Source organism: Symphalangus syndactylus, chromosome 8 (assembly GCF_028878055.3).
Source record: "Symphalangus syndactylus isolate Jambi chromosome 8, NHGRI_mSymSyn1-v2.1_pri, whole genome shotgun sequence".
NCBI classification, from domain to species: Eukaryota; Metazoa; Chordata; class Mammalia; order Primates; family Hylobatidae; genus Symphalangus; species Symphalangus syndactylus.
Window position 1 is genome coordinate 119533652 of NC_072430.2, and position 26010 is coordinate 119559661.

The 26010-nt window shown below is 36.8% G+C and overlaps 1 protein-coding gene and 1 long non-coding RNA gene across 6 annotated transcripts in view; one reads left to right on the top strand and one right to left on the bottom strand.

The window, feature by feature from the left end:
• The window catches only part of LOC129488391 (uncharacterized), a 204955-nt gene that overhangs the window by 144608 nt on the left and 34337 nt on the right, over window positions 1-26010 (top strand). The window lies entirely within an intron of this gene.
• ABCA12 (ATP binding cassette subfamily A member 12) overlaps window positions 1-26010 on the bottom strand; it is a 209892-nt gene that overhangs the window by 31692 nt on the left and 152190 nt on the right. Inside the window, exons 27-39 of the mRNA XM_055290518.1 lie at window positions 24794-24940; window positions 23678-23864; window positions 20798-21016; window positions 19336-19532; window positions 17670-17830; window positions 15962-16198; window positions 15467-15617; window positions 12946-13198; window positions 11941-12027; window positions 11084-11177; window positions 7408-7535; window positions 5849-5936; window positions 3984-4089 (exon numbers count right to left, since the gene is read on the bottom strand). Coding sequence (XP_055146493.1) covers window positions 3984-4089; window positions 5849-5936; window positions 7408-7535; window positions 11084-11177; window positions 11941-12027; window positions 12946-13198; window positions 15467-15617; window positions 15962-16198; window positions 17670-17830; window positions 19336-19532; window positions 20798-21016; window positions 23678-23864; window positions 24794-24940 — 2055 coding nt within the window. The remainder of the gene's footprint in view (window positions 1-3983; window positions 4090-5848; window positions 5937-7407; window positions 7536-11083; window positions 11178-11940; window positions 12028-12945; window positions 13199-15466; window positions 15618-15961; window positions 16199-17669; window positions 17831-19335; window positions 19533-20797; window positions 21017-23677; window positions 23865-24793; window positions 24941-26010) is intronic.

Genomic DNA, 26010 nt, shown 5'->3' on the forward strand with positions numbered 1-26010 from the left:
TAAGGCAGAAATCAAGAAGTTCTTTGAAACTAATGAGAAAAAGAGAGAATGTACCAGAATCTCTGGGACACAACTAAAGTAGTGTTAAGAGGGAAATTTATAGCACTGAATGCCCACATCAAACAGCTAGACAGATCTCAAGTTAACAACCTAACATCTTAACTAAAAGAACTTAGAGAACCAAGAGCAAATAAACCCCAAAGCTAGCAGAAGACAAGAAATAACCAAGATCAGAGCTGAACTGAAAGAGATAGAGACACAAAAATTCCTTAAAAAAATCAACGAATCCAGGAGCTGTTTTTTGAAAAAATTAATAAAATAGACATCTAGCTAGACTAACAAATAAGAAAAGAGAGAAGAATCAAATAAACACAATCAAAAATGATAAGGGGGATATTACCGCTGACCCCATAGAAATACAAACAACCATCAGAGAATACTATGAACACCTCTATGTAAATAAACTAGAAAACGTAGAAGAAATGGATAAATTTCTGGACACATATACCCTCCCAAGACTGAACCAGGAAGAAATTGAATCCCTGAATAGACCAATAACAAGTTCTGAAATTGAGGCAGTAATAAAAAACCTACCAACCAAAAAGAGCCCAGGACCAGATGGATTCACAGCTGAATTCTACCAGAGTATAAAGAAGAGCTGGTACAATGTCTGCTGAAATTATTCCAAACAATTGAAAAGGAGAGACTCCTCCCTAACTAATTCTATGAGGCCAGCATCATCTGATACCAAAACCTGGCAGAGATACCAAAAAAAAAAGAGGCTGTGCATGATGGCTCACGCCTGTAATCCCAGCACATTGGGAGCCCGAGGCGGGTGGATCACCTGAAGTCAGGAGTTCAAGACCAGCCCGCCCAACACAGTGAAACCCTGTCTCTACTAAAAAGTTCAAAAAAATTAGCCAGGCGTGTGGCAGGTGCCTGTAATCCCAGCTACTTGGGAGGCTGGGGCAGGAGAATTGCTTGAACCCAGGAGGCAGAGGTTGCAGTGAGCTGAAATCCTGCCACTGCACTCCAGCCTGGGTGACAAAGCGAGACTCTGCCTCAAAAAAAAAAAAAAACAAAAAACAAAAAACCAACTCCAGGCCAATATCCTTGATGAACGTTGATGCAAAAATTCTCAATAAAACAGTGGCAAACTCCAGTTTGCACATCAAAAAGCTTATCCACCACAAGTTGGCTTTCATCTCCAGGATGCAAGGTTGGTTCAACATATACAAATCAATAAATGTGATTTATCACATAAACAGAACTAAAGACAAAAACTGCAAGATTATCTCAATAGATGCGGAGAAGGCATTTGATAAAATTCAGCATCCCTTTTGTTAAAAACTCCAACTAGGTATTGAAGGAACATACCTCAAAATAGTAAGAGATGTATATGGCAAACCCACAGCCAATATCATACTGAATGGGCAAAAGCTGGAAGCATTCCCCCTGAAAACTGGCACAAGACAAGGATATGCTCTCTCACCACTCCTATTCAACATAGTATTGGAAGTTTTGGCCTGAGCAGTCAGGCAAGATAAAGAAATAAAGGTATTCAAATAGGAAGAGATAAAGTCAAATTATCTTTGTTTGCAGTTGACATGATCCTATATCTAGAAAACCCCATTGTCCAGCCCAAATGCTTCTTAAGCTAGGATAAGCAGCTTCAGCAAAATCTCAGGAGACAAAATCAATGTGCAAAAATTGCTAGCATTCCTATACACCAACAGCAGGCAAGCAGAGAGCCAAATCATTAATGAACTCTCATTCACAATTGCTACAAAAAGAATAAAATACCTAGGAATACAGCTAACAAGGAAGTGAAGGACCTCTTCAAGAGAACAACAAACCACTGCTCAAAGCAATCAGAGAGAACACAAACAAATGGAAAAACATTCCATGCTCATGGATAGGAAGAATCAATATCGTGAAAATGGCCATACTGCCCAAAGTAATTTACAGATTCAATGCTATTCCCATTAAACTACCATTGACATTCTTCACAGAATTAGAAAAAAATTTTAAAATTCATATAGAACCAAAAAAGGGACAGAATAGCTAAGACGATCCTAAGCAAAAAGAACAAAGCTGGAAGCATCACACTGTCCAACTTCAAACTATACTACAAGGCTATAGTAATCAAAAAAGCATGGTACTGGTACAAGAACAGACACATAGACCAATGGAACAGAATGGAGAACTCAGAAATAAGACCACATACCTACAACCGTCTGATCTCTGACAAACCTGACAAAAACAAACAATGGGGAAAAAGATTCCCTATTTAATAAATGATGCTGGGAGAACTGGCTAGCCATATACAGAAAATTGAAACTGGACCCCTTTCTTACACCATATTCAAAAATTAACTCGAGATGGATTAAAGGCTTAAATGTAAAACCCAAAACTATAAAAACCCTAGAAGAAAATCTAGGCAATACCATTTGGGACATAGGCACAGGCAAAAATTTCATGATGAAAATGCCAAAAACAAAGCAATTGCAACAAAAGCAAAAATTGACAAATGGGATCTAATTAAACTAAAGAGCTTCTGCACAGAAAAGGAAACTTTCATCAGAGTGAACAGACAACCTACAGAATGGGAGAAAAATTTTGCCATCTATCTCTCTGACAAAGGTCTAATATCCAGAGTCTTTAAAGAACTTAAATTTACTGGCAGCAGGGAGGAAGAAAACATTAAAAAGTGGGCAAAGGGCATGAACAGACACTTCTAAAAAGACATACATGCAGCCAACAAACACATGAAAAAAAGCTCAACATCACTGATCATTAGAGAAACACAAATCAAAACCACAATGAGATACCATCTCAAAATAGTCAGAATGGCTATTAGTAAAAAGTCAAAAAGCAATAGATGCTGGCGAGGTTGCAGAGAAAAAGGAGCACTTTTACACTGTTAGTAAGAATGTAAATTAGTTCTACCATTGTGGAAGACAGTGTGGTGATTCCTCAAAGATCTACAGGCAGAAATACCATTTCACCCAGCAGTCTTATTACTACGTATATACCCAAAGGAATATAAATAATTTTGTTATAAAGATACATGCACATGTATGTTCATTGCAGTACTATTCACAATAGCAAAGACATGGAATCAACCTAAATGTCCATCAATGATAGACTGGATAAATAAAATGTGATACATATACACCATGGAATACTAATACTATGCAGCCATAAAAAGGAATGAGATCATGTTCTTTGCAGGGAGATAGATAGAGCTGGAAGCCATTATCCTCAGCAAACTAATGTAGGAACAGAAAACCAAATACTGCACATTCTCACTTGTAAGTGCGAGCTGAATGGTGAGAATACATGGACACATGGTGGGGAACAACACACACTGGGGCCTGTCAGAGTGCAGAGGATGGAAGGAGGGAGAGCATCAGGAAGAATAGCTAATGGATGCTGGGCTTAATACCTAGGTGATGCGTTGATATGTGCAGCAAACCACCATGGCACATGTTTACCTATGTAACAAACCTGCACATCTGGCACATGTACCCCTGAACTTAAAATAAAAGTTGAAGAAAAATAATAATAAAAAAGTAACCACTAAAATATGTCCAAAAAGAAAGAAAAGTTTTGTCATCATATTTAGATTTGTGAACAATATTTGTAAACATTAATTGTTTTTAAAAATTGTTTAGCCTATAGACAAGCATATCGTTTAAAAATATTTTTCTATGAGCTATAACTACTTGGTTGACAGCAGACATGCACGTGAAGTCAGCATTATTATCCTGATTTAATAAATGAGAAAACTAAATTAGCCTGAAGAGGATTATCCAGAATGTTCCATCTGGGGATAGTTACTACTTCTAAACTCTTTAAAGACCTGTGATTTAGATACCATAAAATACCTGCCAGTGTGAAGAAACAGGATGTAAAGTGCATTTTTATACACAGAGTAACAAAAGTTGCAATACAGGACACTTTTGTGTTAGTAACTTTACCATGTCGGGCAGCATCGTATTTTGACATGTTAACTCGCAGAAGGAAATTATTCAGGCTGTTGAGGTAAGCTGGAAGGGAGTGATAGCCTTCTGGATCATACCACACCTATTAAATTCCAAAAGAAGGCAAGATCAATATTGTGTTCAACTAAATTAGGCTGTCTTAACATCTGACAGGCTATCTTATTTATATTTAAAATAAGAGCATCCGTTTTCCAATAATTTATTTTATCTTGGAAGATTATGCACTGTTCTCTAGAGTATTGACCATAGGCCTATAAATTTCCAATTTAGAAACAGGCAGAAATTGGGAAGAGAGTTGTTCTGTGGATAGCACTAAGTTATTAGTTACTCAGGATCTCTTCTAGGCAAAGCTTGAAAGAAACTGGAGAAATCATTATCTACATCCCTGTGGCAGATCCATGGGATTCTGAGACTAGAACTAAGGTATCCTGGCTGTCAATAATGGTAATAAAAACTAATGGAATAGACCAAGCTGGAGAAATAAATAAAATACATATACAAGCATTGTGTCCTTAGCACAAGATTGAAAACCTTGACATTCCTCCACTAATTTTTGATTCCTAATTATAACCTACAAAACAAGGCGTGATTTTACCTTCTATGTCAAAAACAGAGAGATTTAATATACTGGTGAACCTCAATTAAAGAAACCCAATTAATAATTCAAAATGGCAAAGTTGATTTGGAGAGAAATGATTTTATATTAGAAATTCACGTTTGTGCAAGAATATTTACGGTGTGCGTGGAGAGAGAGAAGAGAGGAAGAAAAGGAAGGCAGTGAAATCCCCAGCACCACTAATTACTTTCTATGTGATTTACTGTAAAAATCAGCTAAGACAGACTCAGTGATATTTATCACACAGGGATGCTGTGAGCAGAAAATTAGGTAGTTTGTATAAAAGATGATACTAGTGGTTGGCACATAGTAGTCACGAAATGGACATTAATTTCCCCACTTTCCCAAAGACTGTGTATGTCTCTTACTACCAGATGAGAAATATGTGTAGACAATTTTAAATCCCTGTGACTACCATTGATCACATAGGTAAGAATATGCATCTGATCCCGTGACTCTACCTCATTTTAGGTATAATCTAAAAGGAAAAATAAGTGAGCAGAATTATTTATCTCCATTAAATTTGGTGAAGTTTCCCGGTTGTTTAAGTAGCAAGGCTAAACATACACATTTTCATCTCTAAATAGTTATGACATATATATAAAGAAAAGTGCAGGTCATAAAGTATAGTTTTACCAAAAAAATTCTGAAGGAAGTACATCCCTTAAACTATCACATAGGTTGAGAAATAAGAATTGCCAGCCTCCAGAACGCCTTTTCCCTGACCCTCCATGTCCTTCCAAATCACAATACCCTCCCTTTCCCCTAAACAAATGGTTGAGTTTTGCCTATAAACTCTCAAAGTTTACAGTAAATGTAATCATAGTCAATGTATTCCTTTTTGTCTTTTCTTTATTAATAATTTTTGGGAGATTTAACTTGCTTGTTATATGGAGCTGAGTTCTTGCATTTCCATTGCTGAAAGTTTTATTGAATGAATATGAAACAGTTTATTTCTATATTCTGCATGTGGGCATTTTGGGTTGCGTTTTTGGCTATTATGAGAAATGCTTCCATGTATACACATTTGTACGTGTGTCCTGATGCTAATGTGTACATGTTTCCCTGGGGTACATACACAGAATTGGAACCACTGTGCTCTGAGTTATGCACCATGCCAAATCGATTGTACCCATATTTTGTTTTCACTTCATGAAAATGATTAAACATATCAGTTTCACCTTCTCATTTTTATGACATTCCAGAAAAAAAGATCAAAACTTACCTTGGCAAGTGTTCTATTGGCAGGGACTCCTGTTATATCAAAACGAAGGTCTTTTGTCAAAGGCAGCCCAAAACTCCAACCTCCATATCTACAGAGAGTAATAAAAATATATCTTCGTTTTAGTGGAGAAAATCTTCTTAAATAGATCTAAAATACTTAACGAGGAGCTCAACTTTTTTTTTTTCTGTTAGGAACACATTTACAGTATGAAATGAATACTGCCTGACAAATATTTTACATTTTTACCAATTCTTTTTATCATATTTCATTCGCAAATGTACATTATAACTAGAGGCAATAAGTCCTTCTAAACAATTGCATATGTTTAGTAGTCATCCTGAAAATGAGTGACATACAATGTAATCAATTTCTCCATCTTAACTGACCCATCCACCATCTCAAATATCTTAATATCTTAGTACTCAAATATTCCTTTTAGGTAATTAATACGGAAGTGATATAATACCAGTTCATTCCTTTCTTCAAATGGCTCAATTTCTTCTATATAACAAATTTTCCCCTCTATTGTCCCCAGATATTATACATTTTTTCTCCCTGAATATTTGAGGGCAAGTTGGGTCTTGTCAATTCATGTCAACTGCTTGTCAATTCATGGTATAAAAACGAAACGCTGATTTTCAAAATCCAAGTAGTAATTTTAAGAATAGGTTAATTTAACTGCCTACCAAATTACGGTCAGATTAAATAAATAATGGTGCAGTCACACTAGAATAATCTTGTGACTGTCATCCTAAATGTTATTGCTATAGAGCTATATATTTTTGACATGCAAATAACATCATAGTATGTCATTCACTTGTTTTAAAGGCAGATTTTAAGACAGTTGGTTTATAAGAAACCCATTTTGTTAAAAATATTTACATGTATATCTGTGACAAAGAAACTTCTGAAAGGAGATACACCAAAATATCAATAGTGCTTATATCTGTGTGGAGAAATAATATTCTTTTTCTTCTTTTTGCTTATCTGTAGTTTCTAATTATTTTTTACAATGAATATTAATCATGGATGTATACTGAGAAACAAAGGAGGGAAGAGATGGAGGAAAGAAGAAAATGGTAGCCATTGAAGGTCTACCAACTTTGTGTCCATGATAAATGCTTAGGTGGCTTAAGTACAAGCCCATTTCTTTGCTACACATAAATAACACATTTTGTCCATATGCAGATATCACACTCTTAAGTTTTGAGATATTCATATGGAACTGAGGCCAATTGTCATCAAAAGTCATGCCTTAAACCTCTCCAAGTTGGTATAAGCCAGTGAATAAATTCCCTTTGGCTTCAAGGAAAAAAAAAATATGTACAAATTTAACAGTACATTTTTGAGGCCTAAAATAACCAATGGTTTTCCATTTTCTCAAATAAATCTTAGAGTCATTATTTACATTTCAATATGTAAGGCTGTTTAAATAAAACTGAGAATTTAACCATGTAAAATATAAACAATAGAAATTTGTATCTATTGTCTCTAGTTTAGACAGCAGCTACCATTAAAATTAGAAAGCAATTAAATATGTTATGAACAGAGTATTTTACCTTTTTTGGACAAACTCGTTTGCAGTTGTTATAAGATAATTTTCCACTCGTTGCCCAGTGAGGTTATAAATTACCTGGGATGAGTAAGTTCTTCTGTGCGGTGGGGAATAGTTAAATTTAGGACATTCCTGGAAAACAAAGTTAAAAATGAATTTTTTTCTGGACAATGCTATGCAAGTTAAATAGACAATGTCAAGCAGCTTCAGTCTCATGATTTGTCTATTACTGCAACTGGTAGAGTGTGATAAGACTGTCCTTTGACTCTAAAGAGCTTTGAAAAAGAAGTCATCTCACCTACGCCAAGAAATTAGAACAAATAATTATTATTCATGTAGAGCAAATCCCTATGTTTAGGACTCACTTAAAGGCCTGAAAGAACACAAGTTAACAAATGTGTGATATTTCCTTCACTGTGCTGAGGCTTAATATGTTTGGACAATAATGTTAAACATTATTAAGATGATAAAATTTCCTCAATAATTCTCAGGGAAGGAAAAAAATGTTTGCCACAAATTGAAAATATAACACTTTTCAAGGATTGATAGCAGTGGATGAAAAGTTTATGATACATTAGTTTTAGGTATGTAACTTAAGAGTCAGAGCTTAGTTATATGTATATTAGTTAATCTTATATATGTATATATGTGTATATATATATATATTAGTTTTATATATATAAACTTTTAGTTTGGAATTATTTTAGATTTACAGAAAAGTCACAAAGCTAGTGGAGAGTTCCTGTGTGCCCCTGGTCACTTTCCCTTGTGGGTTCTTATATTACCAAGTATATTTGTTTAGAGCTTAGTTTAACCATTTATATTTATGCTTGTAACTTTCTGCACTTCCTGACAACTTAATTTTCAGTGTAGCTTCTCATGCTTCATTGCAATAAAGTTTAGTTTGGGAAAAGTCTAGCACTTTTTGATAGTGCCACCTGTCTATCTCAAGAACATAAAGTTCCAGCTTGCTCTAAAACAAAAACGGTGCTGGATTTTATCTTTTATCAAGTTATATCAACGTGAAGATCGCATTCCAGAGTGACACTGCTTTCACAAATAATTAAAAGAGAATACCCTTATGTACTCAGTGTAATTTTTAAATTATACTATACATAGAGAAATGCACATGTATTATCTGTACTGCCTGATGAATTCTGACAAACTGACACACCTGTGTAACCAGTCACCAACAACCAAGACAAGATACAGAACAGGACCAATACCTCAGAAGCCCCCTCATCACACTCCCTTCAAATTAGTATCCTCCCAAAGTAACAGACACAGAGTAGTTTTGCCTATTTTTATATTTTATATTAATAGAATAGTATAAATGTGTTTTCTTGTGTCTGGCTCTTTTCACTCACTATTATGATTATGAGAATTTTCCACATGTTATGTATAGTGGTAGATCAATCATTCTCATTTTGTTTATATACTACTGTGGAAATATATTATATTTGACATTACCTATTCTGTTAGTGAGCATTATTCACATTTCTGATGGGTATATAGTAAGAGTGGAATTGCAGGTCCCACAGATACGCAAACTTTTACCATTAGGATATATTGCCAAGTAGTTTTAAAAACTGTTTGCACAAAATTAAATTCCCAGAGCAGAATATGAGAGTTCTGGTTGCTGCATATTTTTGTTAACACTTAGAATTTTTCCTCTTCTTCATTTTAGCCATTCTGGTGAGTGTGGAGTGGTATTGCTTTGTGCCTTAAATTTGTATGTCCCTGATGACTACCTTTTTATATATTTATTGGCCATTTGGATATGCTCTTTGTACCGTGTCTCATGTTTGTTGCTAATTTTTCTGCTGTGTTATTTATCTTTTTCTCATTGATTTGCAGTTCTTTATATACATATTTATTCTCGATATGAGTCCTTTGTTGTATATTGTGAATATCATTCTCTACTCTGTGGATTTCCGTTTTACTCTCTTCATCTTTTGAGTATATGCAGTATAATTTTTTTCTCTCTCAAAAAACTTAGTACTTTATCCATATTGTATGTCTGGTATACAGAGCATCAATTATGCAAAGTGACCTCATTGTTATTAAATAGTTGGAAATAGATTTAGGGATGTTAATTAAATGACAAAATTGGTTGGAAAAAATTGAAGATCTACTGGATTTTTAATTTATTTATTTTGAGACAGGGTCTCTCTCTGTCACCCAGGCTGGAGTGCTATGGTGCAATCGCAGCACTGCAGCCTTGACCTCATGGGCTCAAGACATCATCCCACTTCAGCCCCACCAAATAGCTGGGACTACAGGTGCACACCACTACACCCAGCTAATTTTTAAATTTTTTGTAGAGATGAGGTCTCACTATATTGCCCAAGCTGGTCTCGAACTCCCGGGCTCAAGCAATCCTCCCACCTCCCAAAGTACTGGGATTACAGGCATGAGCCACTGCACCTGGCCTAGATTTTTTAGATTAATAAAAACTATACAAATTTCAATTTTAAATATTAAGTTAGGTAACTTTTACTGTGAACTAAAGAAATACATAAAGAACTTCTGAAGTTAGCTAAATTAGATAAAGGATTTTAAAACTTTTAATACTGGGTTAAGACGATTTTTTTTTTTCACCCAGGCTGGAGTGCAGTGGTACAGCCTTGAACTCCCAAGGCTCAAGCCATCCTCTCACCTCAGCCTCCTGAGTAGCTGGGACCACAGACACGTGCCACCATGCCCAGCAAATTTTATTTTACTTTTTATATTTTTGGTAGAGATGGGGTTTCACCATGTTGCCCAGGCTGGTCTTGAACTCCTGAGCTCAAGCAATCCACCAGCCTCAGCCTCCCAATGTGCTGGGATTACAGGCTTGAGCCATCACACCTGGCCAAGACTAATTTTTAAATATGCAGGGATTCCAACAGATTCTTGTTGGGTCCCAATTCTTATTGTTACTAACTATTTTGCATAAGAACACCAAAGTGGGTTGCATTCACTGAAGATATTTTCATTATAAACTATTATACCAAGACACTTCAGTGTACAACCGTATGTCACTCTGAAGAAAATACTGCAAGAAATTTAGTTGGCAATATAGTAACTATTAGAAACTAACAGTGACCTTTTTTCTTCAACAGTCTTGAACTTTTCTAGTGAATCTGGTTCTCGTACAATTGTGGTGAACTGATAGGCTTAGAAAACTAAGGTCTGCATCTATAGAATACAGACAGAGTAAGTGGTGAATAATTTTTTTGTTTTTTCAGGAAATGATTTTTTTCCTGAAGCCTGGAGGTGTTGCTTAGAGACATATGGAGTTCTGTTCTAGACTTATACATTTTTGACTTCCCAGCTGACCACTACAGTGGCAGTCTTGATATATTTCAAATATGACAGTTATGGTCGCATTTTTTCATGTGAAACATAGAGCCTTCTACTTAGTTCTAAATTGAGACCAAAAATTCATTTTCGGTTGGTTTCCACAAATACCATCATAGGATTACCTACCTTTGGAAATTGGTCCTGAGATGGATTTAAAACAGTAAGCTGATGTTCCAAGTCAGTATTTTTTGAGCTGCCCAGATCCATATTTCTGAGCTACTAGCTTCCATAAAATGAACTTACACTGATTCTTTGGTAACCTAGAGAGATCTTTCGAGCTTTCGATATTTATTCCCGTATTTTTCCCATTTCACTGAAACTGAATTCCATCTTACCTGGACATTTTCTGAGCAGGAGCAAACACCAAAATTAGTGATGGGTTCTCCACTGGTGTTCCATTTTTCCAGACTGTCTTTGTTTAAACACTGTCTGCAAGTTAAAATGATATTGCTGTGAGGTGTGTATGTGTATGTGTTCTCATGTTTACATATGAGCATGTAAACAAGTATTTGGTATTAAGTTCATGTGTATAGTCACAGATACAATTTACTGATTTTTCATAACTTCAGTGTACATTGCTCCACCGTTTCCAAATGATTTGGCATTTTGTGATGGGGGACAAGGGAAAGCATTTATTGATTACATAGTACTGAGACCAGTGCTTATTGGATTGTCTTACTGTGTCAGGATGGGGCTTTTTCTCTCCTTTTTTCTCTTTGCTCTTTTCATCCTCTCTTCTGAGAGGAAGAGGATACTTTAGCATAATAATACACCAGGGTCAAGTTTACAAGAGTTATGTATTAATACTATCTTAGACATTCGAATAAGCAACACTGTATAGTGCAAACGAGAACTGGAGTCTCAGCTAGATAAGTATCTTAGTCTCTGTGAGCCTCAGTTCTTTATCTGTAAAATGGGATTAATAATCCACAAGATTGTGATTATTAAATGAAAATATGTATCCAAGAGAGTTGTACAAATCATAAGACATCTAATATTTATTGGTATAGCATAGGATAACTAAGAAATGAACAAAATTCATTAGAGATAGACAAAATCTGTTAAACAGGGATTTCTATCAGGGTACAGCTTTCTTCCAGGCAAATAACAGACACACACACCCACATACACATGCACACACTCAAACTGGAATGTTGAAAACAACAAAAATAGAAGAGCAAGAACCACTTACAGATCACTAGTGTTCAGACACATGTTGTCAACTCCAGGGAAGTTCCACATTGCCGAGACAAGTGCCTCTGTGCTTGGGTGATAATTCCTGCAATATTAAAGGACAGAAACAAATTCATGATTTTTCTCCTAGTCTCTCATATTAAAATCATGCTTGAAGAAATGAAATGTGCTGTGTATAGAACGGTTTTCTTTTTCTTTTTTGAGACAGAGTCTTGCTGTGTTGCCCAGGCTGCAGTGCAGTGGTGCAATCGCACGGCTCAATGCAACCTCAGCCTCCTGGGTTCAAGCGATGCTTGTACCTCAGACAGCCGAATTGCTGATATTGCAGGTGAGCGCCACCAGGCCTGGCTAATTTTTGTATTTGTAGTAGAGACAGCGTTTTGCCACATTGGCAGGCGGGTCTCAAACTCTGAAGCTCAAGTAATCCGCCTGCCTTGGCCTCCCAAAGTGCTAGGATTAGAGGCGTGAGCCACTGCACTCAGCTTAGGACTGTTTTCTTAATCTAAGAAATCTAAAAAAAAGACACAGTCTCAGGAAAAGAAAGGTATCACAGGAAAATGCACATGTCTCTTTTTGGCTGCCTTCTTATTCACCTAATTGTCACATGCATCAGTGATCACCTATTGTATATGTAACATTATATTACACAGGATTCTGACATTGCTATTTAATATTTGTGAGACCAATAGAAAGTTATTTGCTGTATATTACAACAGATTGGGAACCAGACCTAACCTGGCTTTCTTAATTAAAGTCTAGTCATTAAAAATAAATATCTACTATAACTTTAGTTTTAGATGAATGCAAAAACTCTGAAAAAACTATTTGTTGGCAATAGAAGTAACATATTGCAATCAGTCAAACTGTTCATTCCTTTAGCAGAATCAGGTACCGTGGCTTCTAAGTACTTTATCCTCCAGCATCTCATGGCATTCATTCAGGTACAACCACACTCCTGGAAGCATTTTGGAAACATTCTTTTAGTTAACAGAAAGAAACTTACGCATAGAAGGCTGTCTGTTCAGAGGTACCATAAAGAGAGGGGGCAATCTGAATCTCTGGATAACTGTTGCTGGAATTTCTCAGTGTGCCAAGGCCCATGGCAGTGGTCACAAAGACAATGGGGAGGATAACCTGAGCGATGAGACCTTTCCAGTTCCTGCGGGTGTGGTGGAACCTCTTGATGAGTATAGCCATGATCTTCTTCAGCAACAGTCCAAAGCCATCCAGCCTCTCTCCTCTTGTCAGGATTTTGTCTGATTAAGAAAAAGAGATTGAATATGGTTCTGGGAAATCTTGATAAGCAATAAAGTAACTTCAGAAACTATAGATAAATGGTATAATACAGTGTGGTGGGAAAAGCTTTTAAAGATTTGGATTTGAGGTTCAGCAATTTTATTTCTCAGCCTTAGCCTTGCACCTTCCATTGGGGAAACTGAGAACTGTAATAGCCATCTCATATAGAACTGTGTGTAAAGTGATTTGAAAATTCTAATTCACTATACACAAAATATTATTAGTCACAGGCATAGTAATTTTACATGTCAAAGTTAGATATCTAGAATTTCATAAATGAATATTGACCTCAAACCCTAAGGTCTCAATGCAGACTCAGTGTATATTACTAATACCCAAGAGATAGTTTCTATGAAGAGACTAAATTCATGTGAGACAAATACAAACTCAAACACCAACCTAATCTAACAATTTGTTCCTATTGTGAGTAACTTAGTGACTGTAAGTCTAATTGGCTTTGATTCTAACATGAGGTCCAATTACTTCACACTAAGAGTAGGAAAAGGAAAATCCTCTCTTCCAGAGTACAACTCTGGTTCAACCACATATTTATTACATTCTCTTTAGAAATTTAGAATGATTATATGGCCTTTCAAAACTCCATTTTTACCACTAGAGTTATTAAAAAAAAGAACTCATTAGAAAAAATATCTACCGTCCCCATACTTTGAAATGCTTTTCTAGTGCTGAGAAAAATTCCATGGCAGAGCAGCTATAGAGGCCATAAACCATTGCTTCCTCAATAGAGCTCTATGGCTAATAATTTCAGCAGCTCCCTCTAAAAACAGGTTCAAATACAGCATTCTCTCCGAAAGCCTGCCACCACGCACGCCTTCATAGGTGATAAGATGATGGTATTCATCAACTCTGCGTATATTTTAAGTTTTCCATCAGAAATTATGCAGCACAAAAATCATGATCTTCATTTAGCTGATAAGAAAAAAATACAAAGCCGCTTAATTTAAAATGAATTCCAATTAAACGGAGTGAACAAGTTTAAATGCAAACTCATATCTCTGCAAAAGGGAATTATAGAAGGAGCTGAATATTTTCAGTTAATTAGTATGCTTTTCTGTTTCTTGAGAAATTACATGTGGATGACTTACAGGTGTATCAAATGAAATAAATGTGCTTTCTAAAAGATAATGTCAATGAAGGGGAACATTTGGACTGAAGAATAGTTTCAAATTATAAGACACATGCAGAGGCACATACTTAGCCTTTGCTTCCTGCAGCAGATGACCACATTCTAATCAAAGTCCTCAATGCCACGGAGGCAACAATTATATTCCCCAAAAGAAAAGAAATGAGAAATATGACAGAGGACAAATTAGCCTCCAGTTCCAGAATTATACAAACATCAGAAATTATCTTTCCTGACTTTGAGAGCCAGGCAAATGTTTAATTAAAAGTTCTGTTCCTAGAGAATTTTTTCTGTAAGCAAAAACTGTTGAAATGACTACTCCATGATTTATATATCATTTTACTCTATGCTTCCTTAAGTAAATGGTGTTTCCAGAGGTATAAATTAACTATCAGAAAGAGAAGAGACAATAAAAGTTATTTTCAAAAGAGCCCAATCCCACAAAGTTGTGTCAAGCAACATGATTTTTTAAGCATATCCTATGTTAAGGATTGGGGGAGGAAATCTACTATTACAGACTCTTAGCCATCAAGTCCAAATTAACTAACTCAAGCTCTCCCCGAAAGCAGTTTCTCAGCACCTGAAAGACTCAGAGTCAGGTAGGTTACACATGTTTTCCATTGAGGGTACCATAAAGAGTGGCAACTCCTTTTTTTTTTTTTAATTTTTTTTTATGACTATTGTCTCTGCTTCAACATGTCTAACAACAAGGAGTGAACTACCTTACATGGTAATCTTGTCCATTGTTAGCCCCAATTACAAGAAGAATTTTAACTTGCTGAGCATGAATTGAAATTGTAGAAGTTACTTATTGAAAACAGTTTCTGGTGGGTAGGTGGAATACTCATCACCATGCTATCAAGGGAGTTCTTTCCCATTCTTCAAAGTGCTTTTGAAATAGAGAATTCAATTTGGCTTAATGAATATTTTATATCTTAAAAAAGGAGGCTTAAATTTCCTTAGTGTTTTTTGAATTTAGAATGAAACTATAGAGTTGAATTTTTATAAATCAAAGTCTGTCTGTGATTCTTCTCATTTATGTCATCTATTGGAATTAAACAAAATATCCACATTAGATTCATACCATCTCTGTCTGTGAAATTGCTGCTGCTCACAGATAAATCGTCAGGAGTTGAGATGCCATTGGCACTGGAATTCCCAATTTTCTTTTGCGTTAAGTGCTCAAGACTCATAGAACTATTTTTTTGTGACTCTTTGGTCAAGTTCAGAAAGACCTAGAAAGAGAAGCCAGATCACTTCATTAACATGAAAAGTGCATGTCTTTTCTCATTTCTAAGCTTACCTTTGATTTTGAACTTTTATCACATTTACTGAGACAAATTTTTCCCATCTGACTTCAAGTGAATATTTCTGTATGTAAAAGATATGTGCTCTCTAGCTGGGGCAACATTTTATTCTCAGTCTTTCATAAGAATAGTATTGAAAAAATGTTAAGCTTTTCTAATTTTGTGAAATATTTATTTAAAAAAAATTTTTTTAGAAAAAATGGCACATATTTATTCAAAGGGAACACCAAGTTATATCAGCTTGAAGAAAAGAAAGAAATATTGAGGTATACCTCCTCCACAGTGGTATCTGAAATGCCGTAGCACCCGATGTTGAGGTCACCCATGCCACTGTCGAGTGCCCGTAGGAGTGACAGGTAGGCTCCTGAGACTTTAGTGCTGAATGGAGGAAGCACATAAACAAGCTCTCCCCCAATATCCTCCTTGAGGTAGGCTTCAGGGAGATGTGATCGGATCATTGCTGTCACGGCCATGGTGTCACATACTGCATTTGCATTTAAATTTGGACTCTAAGAGAGAAAAGTAGGAATTAAAACACTCTCCTCTCTTTACACTATAGTGCCTCAGGGCCCTAATCAGAGGGTGAGGTGATGAGCTCTTTTAGGTCACTCCACACCTGAGTCAGATCATACATCACTGCTCTAGAGACCCCTTTGTCACTTGGGTCCCTATTCTACTGGCCTCATTCTCCCACGTCACCCTGTCCCTTCTCTAAGCCCCTCCCTCTCATTTGCTCTACTCCAGCAACAACAGTCTCTTTTCTGTTGCTAGAGGGCTTTGGGTTCAGGCACATCCCCTCCTCAGGGTCCTTGCAGCTGGTGGTCCTATGCCTCCGGATAGCGATATGTCCCATTCTCTCACCACCTCCAACTCTCGGCTCAACTGTCACTTTATCAAAGAACCTCTTTTCTTATTACCCTACTTAAATATTGTCCCACTCAGCATTCCCTGCTTTATTTCTATCCATAGCATAGAAATAAATATTTACTAAAATATTGTTTATTAATAAATATAAAAAATAAATATTTACTAATAGAAATAAATGATTTACTAATTGCTAATATATGAAATGTTACTTATTGATTGTATCATCTGAATTCCTCACACTCCATCAGAATATAAACTCTAAGAGGCCAGAGATTTTCATATTATCAGTTCACTGCTGTGTCACCAGTGCCTGGGACAGTGCTTGGATATCATAAGGCATAATGCACCTAATACATAAATTTCTGAATTAACGAGTATAATAATTAAGAGTACAACTATTAATAGCATAACATTTTCTTATATTTTGTAAGTCACAGGAGGATTAGATATAAAATAAATGGAGGTAGTTGAAAACTTCCTAATAGCATATACATCTTGCACAGTATTTTTAAATCATATATTCTGTTAGGTGGTGCAGGGATCTTTAGTGAGCATTTTTGTTCTCCAAAAGTTGTAAAGGCACCGTTGACCTGTGTAAGTTACAGTCCCTGCACTGCTACTTGAGGAGTACTAATCAGAAAGTGAACCCATGACTTCATATTCGTTTTATTTGCTTTTGATAAAGCAGAAAATTGAATTTTTGGCTTTCTAGGCTGAAATGTTAGGAGAACTTAAAGGCTGATTCTCCATCAGTAACCTTAAGATGTCAATCATTTTTTACCTAGGACATTGGTTCTGAATGTGCAGTCCCCAGACCAGCAACATCAGCGTCACCTGGGAACTTGATAAAAATATAGTACATTCTGCACTGCCATCCCAGACCTACGGGATCAGACACTCTCTTGGGTTCAGAAGAGTGGGGTGGGGTGGGACCAGAACTCTGGGTTTTAGCCAAGACCTCCAAAATTTTGATGCTCACTCAAATTTGAGAAGCACTAAGCTAGTATACTAATGAATTTTAGCAATGAATTAAGTTGGAGAGACTCTGCTTCTATTTCATATAAAACTTAAATTTATGGCGCCATAATGTGGTATATTTTCTCCCATTCCTACCTTCTTCTTGGTGAGTGTGAGGTGATACCCATCGCCAAAGGCTTCCTTGAGGTAAAATGGGGACCCACAGCACCTAAGCCCACCCTGCTCCAGGAAGGCAATGCGGTCACTCAGCACTTCAGCCTCGTCCAAGTGGTGCGTCGACAGAATGATTGTTCTGGCTTGAAAATACAGACAAGAACAACAGAGAATGAAACATGAAAGTACAGTTCCTAAGACACACAGAGTTGGCCAGAGTAAATCCTGTGACATCTGAGGAGAAGAGTCACATTTTATGAGCTAACTGAAAAACTGACTGACCTCAAAGAGCTTTCAAAATGATGCAAGAAAAATTCAGGGCCAGGCTCACTGGTTCACGCCTGTAATCCCAGCACTTTAGGAGGTTGAGGTGGGCAGATCACTTGAGCTCAGGAGTTCGAAACCAGCCTGGCCAACATGGTGAAACCTCACCTACAATTAGCTGGGTGTGGTGGCGGATGCCTATAATCCCAGCTTGGGAGGCTGAGACAGCAGAATCTCTTGAACCCAGGAGGTGGAGATTGTATTGAGCCAAGATTTATGCCACTGCACTCCAGCCTGGGTGACAGACGAGAGTCCATCTCAAAAAAAAAAAGAAAAAGAAAAAAGAAAAAAAAAGAGAAAAATTCAGAAGGGTATTCTTAAATATTTGGATACATTTTTTTCATATAAATTAACAGCAAATAATCCTTTATTACACTGAGTGACTAAATGTTCACCACTTGTCATGTGGACATTGGCAATTCTTCACAGTCTATTAGAATTTTGCTCCCATGGGTTCATTTTGCATTGTTTCTCTCTTTTCCCCTTTCTTCATTATGAAAAAGCAATAATTGAAGACTTTTGAATATTCCTCTCTGATTATTCCACTCCACTCTGATTACTCTGTTGCTTCACATCCTGTCAGCACTTACTTAGTCTGTTTTCAGTTTATTTTCATTTGTGTATGTTTGGTATCTCTAATTAGATTCTTAGCTCCTCTAAGCATTAAACTTTGAAACTTCTGTTGGATTTTCATGCTCTCAAAAAGGCCAGTTAAGTGCTCAACTCACAGCGGGCAGTACACAGATATTAACCAATTGACCCAGAAAGTTATCTGGGAGAAAAATCTTCAAAATCTTTGGAAAGGAAAGAGCCAATCTTAGACTTTTAAAAGATATCATACCTGATAAATATGTACAAGCATTATGTATCTATACAAATAAATTTAAAAATGTTAAAAAAGATATCATAAACAGAAAAGTCGTCAACTTGCTTTTTTTTTTTTTTTTTTTTAGACAGTGTCTCACTCTGTCATCCAGGCTAAGTGCAGTGACTCGATCATAGCTTACTGCACCTTTGACCTCTTGGGTTCAAGTGATTCTTCTCCAGCCTCAGCCTCCTGACTAGCTAGGACTACACATGCCAGCCACCACAGCCAGCTGTTTTTATTATTATTATTATCATTATTATTTTTAGAGACAGGGTCTCCCTATGTTATCCAGGCTGGTCTCAAATTCCTGGGCTCAAGCAATCCTCCTGTCTTGGCCTCCCAAAGTGCTGGGATTATAGGCGTGAGCCACTGCACCCAGCCTCAGTTTGCTTTTGTATATGCCAGAGGGCAGAAGTATGACTGTTGGGTGGAGAAGTTCTGAGAAACTACTCATACCAGTTTTGTTCTTGGATATAACATCCCATATACTTCGGCGAGAACATGGGTCAACTCCAGTAGATGGTTCATCCAAAATTACTACCCTTGATCCACCAATGAGAGCTATGGATATAGATAACTTCCTCTTCATTCCTCCTGACAACGTTCCAACTCTCTTATGACGATGGCTATATAATCCAGTATCTTTTAAAGTCCTTCAAAAATAATGTATGATGGTTATTTTTTACAGATATACTATTCGACTACTGGAAACATACAATAACCCTAATTGATATGTATTCACTAAGTAACTATTATGTGCTCAGTAAGGTAAAATAAACTCTTGAGGTTTCATAATATACTTTTATTTGTCACCTGGATACAAAATTAAGACCCAGAAAAAAATTAATTTTTTATACAAAGTACAAAATTAATGTACTTTACAAAGTACAAAATTAATACTCAGAAAAAACCACAAAGGAATATATAATTCATTCCTTTGACAAATATCTAGAGAGTTCTTGCCTATTTTGTGCCAGGCTGTGTTTTATGTACTTGGGAAAAGCAGTGAACACATAAAATTTCTATTCATAAAGGAGATTATGTTCTAGTAAGTGTGTGTATTGGGAGGGATATAGGGAAATCCAGTCAATAAATATATTCTCAAGTAAGTTTTGGTGGTGATAAGTGCAATTAAAAAAAATAAAGCAGAGAATATAAGATAAGGAGTGGCTGGGACATGCTATTTTATGCATCAATTTTATGTATGGCAGTCATCTCAGAAAAGGTGACATTTCGGCAGAGACCAGGAAAGTGGTCATTTGACCAAGAGTAAGTCAAATGGCTATCTGGGTGGGGTGGGGTGCTGTAAGTAGAGGGAAGAGAAAGTAAAAAGCCCTGAGGCTGGAGCAGGCCTAGGACAGTCACGTGTGTAGCTAGGCCAGTGTGCCTTGAGCAGAGTGAATGTGGAGGTGAGTGGAAGGACATGAAATCAGAAGTGAGAATGGAGGCAAATCACTTAGGACCTCATAAGTCTTGATAAGGATGTTATTGAGTATTATACTGAGCATGGAAGGAAGCCACTGGACGATTTAAATCCAGGAGTGACATAGTCTGATTTGCAGTTGAAAAAGATCACCCTGGCTGCTCTTTGAAGAGCAGATTTCACAAGAGATGAGTGAAATCCAAGAATCCACTTAGGAGGCTTGGACCAGTGTAGTAGCCATGGAGATTAGAAGCAAAGGATTCGGGGCAATATGGGAGCCAGAGATGAAGAGAGTTAAATAATTTCACTGTAATAACTGGCCGGTAAGGATAATGACCTTCAGTGTTTGCAATATTAAAGAAGTAGAAAAACTAAAAAGTAATTATTTCGTGAGAAAATATTTCCTATTGGCATCATTACCAGAACTTTACCAACCAAGCTATGGGTCTTTGAGAGGAGTTAGCAACTTAGGTTCTCATTCCTGTCTTAACTTGCCTTTTTACTTCCTCGTGGAGCTGCTTTTTAGTCCAGTGAGGAACTTTGATGGAACCATATAGGAGAAGGTGCTCCTTAGTAGTGAGGTAACTGAACAAGACGTCGTGCTGCATACAGACTCCCATGTTCTTCCGTACCGTGTGTAAGTCTGTTTTGATATCTTTTCCATATACAAAAATGGTGCCTGCTGAGGCCCCAAACAGCCCAGTTAACATGGAACTGGAAATGAAGAAATGAGAAATTAGGTATAAGCCAAGCATTGAAGCTAGACATTAGGACTAACTAATCTTAGTTGTTAGAAGGAAAAAATACAGTGTATCTTCTCAGGCAAGGGCAAACTATGAAATAAAATGGTATTTAATGGGAATAAGAAATATTTTAAGTTTTGAATAATTCAGAGTATTACATAAATGCTACATGATGATGCCAAAAACGATCGGGCTTTTTTTTTTGAGACGGAGTCTCACTCTGTCGCCCAGGCTGGAGTGCAGTGGCACGATCTCACCTCACTGCAACCTCTGCCTGCTAGGTTCACACCATTCTCCTGCCTCAGCCTCCCGAGTAGCTGGGACTACAGGCATGTGCCACCACACCTGGCTAATTTTTGTATTTTTAGTAGAGATGGGGTTTCACTGTGTTAGCCAGGATGGTCTCGATCTCCTGACCTCGTGATCTGCCCACCTCGGCCTCCCAAAGTGCTGGGATTACAGGCATGAGCCACTGCCCCAAGCCATGATTGGGCTTTTAAATTCCAAGTACATTCTCACTCCTTGAGCAAACCCATGCACTTTCCTGACATCCCTGAGCATCTACAGGTTGGCGTGTCTCAAATTTACATCTGTAGCCCAGACCTCATTATTCAGCTCCAGGATTGCTCTATATATCTATCAGACAATACCACTTCTCTGTGAGATTTCTTACAGGGTCCTTCAACTCAATATGTTTAAAACGGAGCTCATGACCTTTACCCTAAAAGCCACACCCTCATTGATCTTGCCTCTTTCACCATGTGATAAATTCATATACTGGTTGCACAAGACTGGAATCCATAAATCATTTTTGCACTCTCCTCCTATCTTAATCTCCTAACTACATGCCCATCTCACCGTTTTCACAGCTATCCTCATGGGACCATCACCATCACCACCTGCCTAACCCATCACTCTAAGCTCCTAACTCTACTTCCCATATGCTCTTCGGTCATCTCCAGTCCTTTTCTCTACACTGTGATTAGAATATTCTCACCTGGATAATTCCCCATCATCTTTCAGATAGTTAGTAAACTGGGCAATTATTTAATACCCGTCTCCTCCACTATAATGTAAGCTCCACGAGGTCAAGGAAAGGTCCTGTTTTCTAAGCACTTTGTCTCAGTAACCTAGTCAGTGCCTTGCAATGCAGACTTCTGGATTAAATTATGAACAAAGGAATATGCAGTTTTCCCATATGAACATTGAAATACAAATAACACACTTTATATTAAAGGTTTCTATTTAGAACAATAAAATGGAGGCATTCTCAGCTAAAATTATAGCCTCTTCAAGAGGCTTCTCTGTTCCTTTTCTTCATTAGCCTCTTATTGCCTATTAGAAACATGAATAGAGCTGGAGGCCATTATCTTTAGCAAATTAACACAGGAGCAGAAAACCAAATTCAAATATGTTCTCACTTATAAGTGGGAACTAAATGATGAGAATACACGGACACATAGAAGGTAACACCACACAGTAGGGCTTTCGGAGGGTGGAGGGTGAGAGGAAGGACAAGATCAGGAAAAATAAATAATGGGTACTAGGCTTAATACCTGAGTGATGAAGTAATCTGTAAAACAAACCCTCATGATAAATTTACCTGTGTAACAAACCTGCACTTGTGACCCTGAACTTAAAATAAAAGTTAAAAAAAAAAAGTCTGGCCTTTTTGGTATTGTATTCTCCTAGAAAGCCAACTCTGACTTTAAACAGGCCATGCAAATAGCAGAGGCTATATGCTCACTCATTTCATGACCTCGTTTGTCCCCTTTTATTTACAAAAAAAAAAATTAATTCCAGTGTTTCTGCAGTCACTGAGCTGATTCGTGATGATGCTAAGTAAGATATGCAGCAACTGATCCTTTTTCTCAAACAAGGGCTGGAGCACCAACAGCATCTTAGAGCTGACTCAGCAACTAAGTGAATGTGGAGCATTGGAGGCAAATCACTTAAAAATAACTCAAAAGAATGTCACTTTAAAAACAGTTGAATCTCTTCTCCATTCTGACACAGGAAAATGCTACAAAGGTGAGGAGTGAGAAAGAACAGCTTATGTTCTGCTCCTGGCCTTTTTGATTTCTGTCTGATAGCTGGTGGTTCCTTTGTTTCTTTATGAGTCAAGGCAAAGGTTTCCTGTGAAGGAGCAGCTGAGGCTAAGTGTGTTTATATCAGGATGCGCAATTTCATACTTGTATATACACCAGGTTAGAAATGCAAATAAATGAAACAGGGTGGGTGTATGAAGCAGTGCAGCTTGGTAGAGACCAGGGATGAGCCAGAAAACATACTCCCTTTAAGAGTTCAGTTACTAATGAGCCCCAACCAATAGTCACTACCTAAGAATATGAACTCAGTGTTGTAGAATTTCCTATTATCTAAGAGGTGCCAAGAATATTTATTTTTATTAGAAACTCCCTATTTTACAAAATTGGCACTGAATTAAAAATTTTTAAAAGTATTACAACCTTTGATTTTGACTCCATTCTATAGCATACAAGTTGAACCATCTTCCTCCATCTGGGAAATGTAATAACTTTATGTTTTATAAACATAGGTTAGTTTATTTTTTTTACACCTGTATTTTTTGTAATATGCTTCCATGGCAATAAGTGTCAAAAAGTTAACATACATGGTAGTAGTTTTCCCAGCTCCATTGGGCCCCAGCAATGAAGTAATATGCCCTTCATAAAAGTTCAGATTGAGGTTATCAACAGCAACTTTTGAGCCATAGATCTTTGTGACCCCATGCAGGGCAACCCCGACTGTGAGATCTTTAGGTTCAGGCTCGATGTTGGAGGAAAACACGTATTCAAGACCTGGAGAGAAATCAAGAGAAGAGTTGTAAACTCACAAGTAAGGTAATGCAGCTAGAGTTAGACTTTATCTTTATTAAAAATTGAAGACTATAAAAATATAACCCTCTAAGTAAAATAAAAAATCCAGAAACAAATGATTTATTATAGTCTTCAGCCGCCTCACTTGGTTACAGAATGAATAAGAGTGGAGAACCAAGGTTTATTTCACCCTTTGGAAAGGGTGTTGGAAAAAGCAGTCCCAGAATATGGTATTATAATTATAAATTCTCCTTTATTCAACAGATATCAAATAGTCAAAAGATATGTCTAAGGCTTGGTCCTCTGGTTGGACAGGATGATACCAAATTATAGAATAAATGCCTCCAAAGTTGTGATTTTAGAGTGATAAGACTAGTTCAGATCTGCAGTTTATAGAATCCAATTCATTAATAACTATCTACACCTCCTTCAGACATCACTAAAAGACCACTTATGTGGCCCGTACTCACTTTATAAAGATGACACGACTCACCTAGTATCAGGAAGACACAAGCTTTGAACTATTTTTCCAGTATTTGTGATGGGTTATGCTAAATTACTCAAACTTGTTACTTGGTTACCCCTTATGACTAGTGACAGATGGCTGGAGTTAGGGGTGCAGATTGTGGCCAAGGAACAAAATTTTTCTCTGTGTGAGTCTAACTGGACCACAAAGGGATCTGCAATCTTGGCCTAATTAGTACCATATGCTAACCAACTGAGCTAATGAGCCCAGAAAAAGCCACAATTTAATCCCCATAAGAGTCCAAAGACGCATGTGTAGACATTTTCATCCATGACTAAAAGGATGATAATTTTGCCATTTAGAAAAAAATAATTGAAACTACTAGTCATGTAATTTCATATCATTTCTCTCATAACCAGGCACGCTGTTGACCGACTTGTCTTACTGGCAGATGGGTTGGTGTTCTGCATCATGATGTTAGTAAACATGAGGCCATTGCTCTTCTCAGGCTTCACCTCTGCACACCCAAATCGCTCCTTCCAATAGGAAGGAAGAATTGGAAAATACCAGGGAGCTGCCATACCGTATGTCCCTGGAATAAAAATGTATCAGGAACAGTGAGTTTTAGTTGACTGTTAACATTAAGCATCAGAAACAAAACAGTAGATCCTATGTATGGTTTAGGAAGTAGTTTTATTTTTTGACACTATATAAAACTAAAAGGTGGTCTCAGTTTCCAAAGTAAAGCAAAAAACGATGCCTTTTTTCCTTGTTAGTTTTTAAGCAGCTTTATTTACATTTACTAAAACTTATCTAACTATACACTTATTGTAATGGAGAAAGCCACTATTTATCTATGAAATAAATGTCTACAAGTTGTGATTTTACAGTGATAAGACTAGTTCAGATCCAGATTCTGGGTTTCCAGCCCAGAAAAAGCCACAATTTAATCCCCATAAGGATCCAAACAGACATGTGTAGACATATCCATGACCAAAGGATAATTTTGCCATTTAGAAAAATATAATTAAAACTATTAGTCATATAATTTCATATCATTTCTCTCATAACAATGCATGCTGTTGGCCTACTTGTCTTACTATTGTAAGTGTACAGGTAGATAAGTTTTAGCTAATGTATAAAGTTGTGCAATTCAGTATTAGAACATTTCTATAACTCAAAAAATTTGTCTCATGCCCATTTGCAGATAGTCCTTGCTCCCACCCCACATCCCAGGCAATCATTGATCTGCCTTCTGTCTCTATCTATTTGTCTTTCACAAAGATCTTATATAAATGAAATCATATTCTTTTATTCATTTATAACATCAAAAAATGCACAAATATAAGTAGGGCTAAATGGAAAACTAAGCATGTTAGAAAGCATGACTGCTTGAGACCGAGAAGAGGGAACCCAACTTGTTTTCTTCCTTTAGAATCTGGTAAATTCTCCTTAAAATTAGGAGATTTGGTTTTTCCCTTATTATATCTCACACTCCTATTTAGAGAGACTGGATTGATTTGACACTATTCTAAGCTTCTTAATTCACTCCATCTTTTAAAGGAATATCCGAGAGGAAATTTAGCAGTATATTATCTCATCCTGAAAATTTTTTGTTAGCTTTGGGATTTGAGTACTTCTTTTTGGAGATTATATATGGCA